The 7,318-nt window shown below is 40.5% G+C and overlaps 1 protein-coding gene across 1 annotated transcript in view; it reads right to left on the minus strand.

Moving 5' to 3' along the window:
- Positions 1–6,624, minus strand: part of LOC137533900 (solute carrier family 2, facilitated glucose transporter member 3-like) — a 31,735-nt gene extending 25,111 nt beyond the window's left edge. The window contains exon 1 of the mRNA XM_068255200.1: positions 6,363–6,624. Within this exon, the coding sequence (XP_068111301.1) occupies positions 6,363–6,377 (15 nt within the window). The 5' untranslated portion in view covers positions 6,378–6,624. The remainder of the gene's footprint in view (positions 1–6,362) is intronic.
- Between the last annotated feature and the right edge of the window lie 694 nt (positions 6,625–7,318).

Below are 7,318 nucleotides of genomic sequence, written 5' to 3' on the forward strand. Positions count from 1 at the left end.
GATTCCTCACCGCTTGAAAGCTTTTATCCCAGAAATTTGTTTTAAGCAGAACATCACTGAAATGGTTAAACAAAACTCTGTCCTGCTATTCGGCTTCAAATCCGCATCCAAACTGAAGATAACAGTATATTTGTTTACATTCCAGTGTTGTTACAATGTGTATGAACACAGTGCAACAAGTGAAAAGGAACTCTGTGCTTCAGACACACACACAGTTCAGAATAGCTAATTAAAAGATGTTAATATATAATAAAAAGCAGTTTGAATAAAATACAATGACCGCTATTAGGGCATGATAAACTACACTTTAGTAACTTGTAATTTGTAAACAGAAAATATTGCATATGCACAAAGGCAAATATAACTGTATGTGTAATAAAAAGTAGGAAAACACATTTTTATTGAATGTTATGTCAGAGTTTCAGACCATTTTAATCACAGGTGGTGACCTCTTTAGTCATGTCAGGTGATCTCTTCTGCAAAATATTTTTTACTGAGAGTTCCATAGCCAGTACAAAATATAACTGGTGTTTCAAAAGACTCAGTGATGGGAGAATTCCACATTGCTAATTAGCCTAGGCAAAACATCAGTGGGAGGGCAGGGCCAATATACAGCAATATATATAGATAGGAATTGCTTTTGGTGCTGCATTCTGCAATATGTCACTACAGTGCCTCTTTAAAATAATAAACAAAAATGTTCCATAAAGATTTGGCTCTGCGGCAGAAAAGAAAATTGATCTCTGGCAACAACCTACTTTATTGGACTATGAGCATGAATTAACCTCTACACACAATGCAACTCTGCCCAATAGGTGCTAATCCATCCTCATCCCTAAATTAAGGCTCATACACATATCAGGCCATAGTCTTTGGAAAATGAAAGATCACAGACCAATCTTACCACCCTTCCTGTAGTATAAGAGCCAAACCTACACAGTCTTTTCTATGGAGCTGAACTCCCCATCAGAAAAAAATGTTTGCAAGATGCTGCGCACACAGATGCTGTACAGACACAAAATATCAGTATCTGCAAAAGATCTGTTCCTGCCAAAAATCCATTCCTGCAAATTGCAATGATAGTCTATGAGATCTGCAGATCCTTATACACACCTTGTTTAACTGACATTCATCTGCAGATCAAGCAATCATCTGCAGATCTGAAAATCCATCCTGGTGGATTTGATCTGCAGATGAATGTCAGTTAAATCATGTGTGTATGATGATCTGCAGATCTCACAGACTATCATTGCAATTTGCAGGAATGGATTTTTGGCAGGAACAGATCTTTGGCAGCTACAGATCTTTTGTGTCTGTACAGCATCTGTGTGTGCAGCATCTTGCAAAGATTTTTTTTCTGATGTGGAGTTCAGCTCCATAGAAAAGACTGTGTAGGTATGGCTCTCATACTACATGAAGGGTGTTAAGATTGGACTGTGATCTTTCATTTTCCAAAGACTATAGTCTGATGCGTGTATGAGACTTAACCCAGATGTGTAATAACTAAACTTGTGCAGCTCACAAATAAAGAACTCACATGACCCGACATTAAATAAACTTGCTGGAAACCTTTTATCTTGAAATTTAATACTAGGCAATTTGCACTATACATTCCATCCTGTAGGTGGAGCTGTGTGTCAAAAAGTAAGCATTAACTAGAACATAATTTGTGGACATAAACAGGTTGTTACAGGCATCACAACACTTAATACCATTTAAATTAAATATTTGTCTTTCAGATTGCACTGTAATCATAGCCAATGGCAGTGCCGTCGCTGGTATGTTGTAAGAAACCGTCCGTAGCGATGGTAAATACTGTCATATATCGGAATGGGTGGACTTGGCCTTAAAGAGCAACCGCAGTGAAAATAACATAATTATTAAAATCATTTTTTTTTACAATATTTATACATTATTTAGTCAATGTTTGCCCATTGTAAAATCTTTCCTCTCCCTTCAGTAATGAACATTCCGTACAGATCACCAGGCAGAACTAAAGATGTCATCACCAGTGATACATTTCAGAATGCAAATCAGGAAAATGAAAGATTTTACAATGGGCAAACACTGACTAAATAATGAATATTGTAATCAATAAACAATTTTATTCATTGTTGTTTTCACAACAGTTCCTCTTTAAAATGCAAGATAACATTTCAGCCACTTCATCAGTGAGATCATCTCTCCTGGGTCATCTTTGATATAAGTGAAGGTATGAGAAATAGTGGCTGTGCAAATGCAGCATCAGCAGCTAGAGGGAGAGAGCTATTTTTTTTTATTTTTTTTTATACCCGGTCCAGATTTTCTGATCACTTATGTTATCCCCACTGGGCGGAGTCAGGGATTACTGCAGATATCTGTGTATATCTGGCCCTAAATACTGGAGGATAAAGAGTGAATCAGAATGGTTTTTACTCCAAATAATGCTTCATACACACTTGAGATAAAAGTCTTTGGAAAATGCAAGATCACAGACCAATTTTATCCCCTTCCATGTAGTATGAGAGCCATACTCTACACAGTCTATTCTATGGAGCTGCACTCCCCATCAGATACAAATCTTTGCAAGATGCTGCACACACAGATGCTGTACAGACTCAAAAGATCATTATCTGCAAAAGATCTGTTCCTGCAAAAAAATCCATTCCTGCAAAATGCATTCATAGTCTATGAGATCTGCAGATCCTCATACACACTTGGTTTAACAGACAATCATCTGCAGATCAGATCCACCAGGATGGATCTTCAGATCTGCAGATGATTGCCAGATATGCAGATGAAGTCTGTTAAACCAAGTGTGTATGAGGATCTGCAGATCTCAAAGACTATGAATGCATTTTGCAGGAATGGATATTTTGCAGGAACAGATCTTTTGCAGATAATGATCTTTTGAATGTGTACAGCATCTTTGTGTGCAGCATCTTGCAAAGATGTTATCTGATGGGGAGATCAGTTCCATAGAAAAGACTGTGTAGAGTATGGCTCTCATACTACATGGAAGGGGATAAAATTGGTCTGTGATCTTTCATTTTCCAAAGACTTTTATCTCAAGTGTGTATGAAGCATAAGGGGCATCCCTAGTCAGGTCTAATGTCATCCATGCAGAAATGGATAAAGTTAGATTTGGTGGGGGCTTGCATCCACTGGCCTCTAGACCCTCTACAGGCCCTAGGGAACTGCCTAGGATTGCCTTGTGGATGATCAGGCTCTGCATCTGTGACAAGATGTGAACAAATCTTGAATTCAATTCATCTTTTTTTTTTTTTTTTTCTTTCTTCAATTCATCTTTAAAGGGGAACTGAAGTAAGAGGTATATGGAGGCTGCCATATTTATTTCCTTTTAAGCAATACCAGTTGCCTGGCAGCCCAGCTGGTCTATTTCTCTGCAGTAGTATCTGAATCACGTCAGAAACAAGCATGCAGCTAATCTTGTCAGATGTGACTTTAAAGTCTGAAACACCTGATCTGCTGCATGCTTGTTCAGGGGCTATGGCTAATAGTATTAGAGGATCAGCAGGGCTGCCAGGCAACTGGTATTGCTTAAAAGGAAATAAACATAGCAGCCTCCATATCCCTCTCACTTCAGTTCCCCTTTAAAGCACACCTAATATGAGAGGGATATGGTGGCTGCCATATTTATTTCCTTTTAAACAATACCAGTTGCCTGGCAGTCATGCTGTTCTTCCTGGCATCAGTAGTGTCTGAATCACATGCCTGAAACAAGCATTGCAGTTAATCCAGCCAGATTTCAGTCCGAATCATTTGCATGCTTGTTCAGGGTCTATGAAAGTATTAGAGACAGAGTACCAGCAGGACTGCTAGGCAATATGTTTAAAGGGAATCTGAAGTGAAAATAAACTTCTATAATGAATTGTATGTGTAGGACAGCTAAGAAATGATTAGTAGCAAAGAAATGATTCTCATGTTGTTTTTAGTACAGGGAGAGTGAAGAAACCTCTATGCAAAAGAGCTTCTTTGAGCTCTCCGACCCAACTTAGGTCAGAGACCGTCCCATTTTCTGAGGCACTTGTGCATCAAAGAAACAGTGAGAGGCAGCTTCAGATAAGGTTTTACTGCAGGGGAGTTCAAAGGGTCATTAGCTCTGCTCTGTTTCATAGTTTAAAATAGAGTGGGGTATGTAATTGTAAATATGACAGAATGATGCAATGTTATTAAAAAAAAGCTATATAACTGAAAATTAAAATTTGAAACTCTTTTCTGTTCTACTAATGTTCTATTCATTATCTGTACTACACATACATTCGCTATATCATACGGTTTTTAATTTTTTTTTGGGGGGGGGGAAGGGGGGTTTGCTTTAGTTTCACTGTAAAAGGAAAGAAATGTGTCGGATTGCATATCCCTCTCACTTCAGTGACTGCTTATCAGTTTTTCCACCTTGTCTTCTCCATCTTCATTAGATTTGTGCAGAAATATAAGCAACAACTGATCAAACCCGCTAGATATACTCTTAGATGTCACACGTTCAGTAGGTCAAATTTCCAAAATCAACAGTCGATGAGGCAAAAGATGACGGCAACAGATCACTGGCTGATTCCAAGAAAAAGAATGACCTGAGTGTATTCAGCCTTGAGTGGCATCAAAACCAAATCGATCTAACTTTGTTTGATCTGATCTGTGAAGTCTTGCCTCCCCTTTAGGGAGGAATCGTGCTGTAAGGCTCTAGAACAGGCTTTGACAACCAGGGTTCCTTAAGTACTCTGCAGGGGTTCCTTGATTCCCCCCCCCCCCCCCCCATTGTGGGGGAAGTATAATAGAGCTCATTATAATAGGGAGTACTGTAAAAAGAAGCACTAAATTGCGGGTCAGAATAATAATGGGCACATTCATAAAAAGCTCTAGGATATGGAGAAAGTATAATGAGGGAAACTATAATAAGGGGCAGTGAAAAAAAACAGCCTCATCCAACTTTTAAAAACCAGGATCCATCTGAAAATGGCGCCTGCGAAAAATGGCGCACGGTGTTGCCGCTAATCCATTTGTCGCTTATCGCTATTTAATGTTGAAGCCTTATAGTTATTTAGCGTTAACACACAAAACCTTCTCTGTACCAATCCCTAACCCCTAAACCCCCCCTGGTGGTGCCTAATCCTAACCACGCCCCTAGTGGTGCCTAACCCTAATCACCCCCTGGTGGTGCCTAACCCTAAGACCCCCCCCTGGTGGTGCCTAACCCTAAGACCCCCCTGGTGGTGCCTAACCCTAACCACCCCCCCTGGTGGTGCCTAACCCTAACCACCCCCCTGGTGGTGCCTAACCCTAACCACCCCCCTGGTGGTGCCTAACCCTAAGACTCCCCCCCCCCCCCTGGTGGTGCCTAACCCTAAGACCCCCCCCCCCCCTTCTGGTGGTGCCTAACCCTAACCACCCTCCTGGAGGTGCCTAACCCTAAGCACCCCCCTGGTGGTGCCTAACCCTTACCACCCCCCTGGAGGTGCCTAACCATAATCACCCCTGGTGGTGCCTAACCCTAATCACCCCTGGTGGTGCCTAACACGAAGACCTGGCTGGTGGTGCCTACCCCTAAATCTCCCCTGGTGGTGCCTAACACTAACCTTGACAGTGTTACATTAAATCGATTCACCGTTTTGCATTCAAATAACTTCTGCAGTTTGGCTTATGTAGGTTAGCCATTGATAAATAACGTTACTGTGCGCAATAACGTCTGCTGTTTGGCAAATGAACAGCGCTATTGATAAATAACGTTACTGTGTGCCGTTTTTCATTTTTTTTCCCTGTGCGCCATTATTATGCAGTATTAACGATAAATAGCGATAAGTGTATCTTTTTAATGCGGCGCCAGTTTTATGCATAGGCGCTGTGCGACATTATTCACTGATCTATAAAAAACCATGCCTCCTGAAAAATAAATGCAGGGGTTCCTCGAGATCAAAAAATTGTATGCAGGGGTTCCTAAAGTTATTTGCAGGGATCCTCCAGGGTAAAAAGGTTGAGAAAGGCTGCTCTAGAATATGTTAGCCTTATATCAAATGACAAGCGTTAAAATTGCCCCTTTCCTCAGTTTCAGAAACAACTCTAAACTGTAAAGCCAATTTTATAAATCGTCTGGTTATTACCTATCTTAAACAATTAAAAGAAAAATCCTCTAATTCTAGCCAAACAGAAGCCAATGTAAACTGGACAAACTCTATTTAAAATGTTGAAAAAAACAAAAATTTAGACTTGAGAAGCACAATACTCCGTGTAGCTCTCCAAGAGCAGGCTGCAGAAAGGCAGCACCAGTAATAAATGCTGGCAGATTATTACACAATGCACTACAAACTTTTTTTAGTGTAAGTGTTTTTTTTGTTTTTTATTTAAATAAATTAGAAGCATTGTACCTTTTTGGGTTCCATGCTGCAGAGAAGTGGCTTCCAAGAGGGTTAAATCCAAACACAGCAGTTGGATCCAGTAAAGCTCAATGGCAAGTTCTGTCCTGTTTCTTTACGGAGGAAATATTGTGCAGCTCTCGGTAGTGTTTGCTTGCAGATGAATTTTTGTTCCTTCTTCTCACACTTGTGCTGTTACTCCCCTTTCCTCTCGGTCTACTCTGTTCTACTTGAAACACTCAGGGTGTAAACTGACTTTTAAAGAGGGCTGAGTTTCCGTAATCTGGCTTGCATCACTGCTTTTACGTAGTTGGGATTGCACGTTTATTTTGGTGCTGTGCAATCGCATTAGAGCAGTCAGCTGGCAACTTCATGATAATTTCATGGCTTAGCTACTACTCCCAATTTGCAGTTGGCATCATGTCACATAAACATGAAGTCCCCTTGCCTATAGGTCACCTTCTTGTGTTAAACAGGTCAAGCATTCCCATTAGTTGGTCATCAAGCTTAAAAGAAATCTCCAGTTTTTTCATCTTCATTTGCAAAGCAGAACCAGCGTTTTCTTCTTTTCTGAAGATATTTTCTGGCATGGACAGTCTTCCATGGTAGGCAGGTTGAGTTGCACTTATGTAAATTTTTATAGGACTAACTTTAGAGAGTAATTCCTTTCATCCATTGGGAGTTACTTCCTCAGTTCAACGGGAGTCATTCCCTTCAAGTTGTTCCTTTCGATCATCAGAACTCTCTCCAATTCTTATGATGCGACAATTAATGGAAAGGCAGTCCGGCACTACCATGAAACAGGCTTGCTTCTATTTCCTCTTTTCAAAATCTCCCCAATTTTGTTACATGGATCTCCTAACAGGTGTTACCAAGAGGTACCCATGGAGCAGTGGATGACAGGTAATGAAGTGTCTGATGCCCGCTTCGCACTTCTGTGGGCTTCCTCCAAAGTTCAAAGCACGTAA

Source organism: Hyperolius riggenbachi, chromosome 10, assembly GCF_040937935.1.
Source record: "Hyperolius riggenbachi isolate aHypRig1 chromosome 10, aHypRig1.pri, whole genome shotgun sequence".
Lineage (NCBI taxonomy): Eukaryota > Metazoa > Chordata > Amphibia > Anura > Hyperoliidae > Hyperolius > Hyperolius riggenbachi.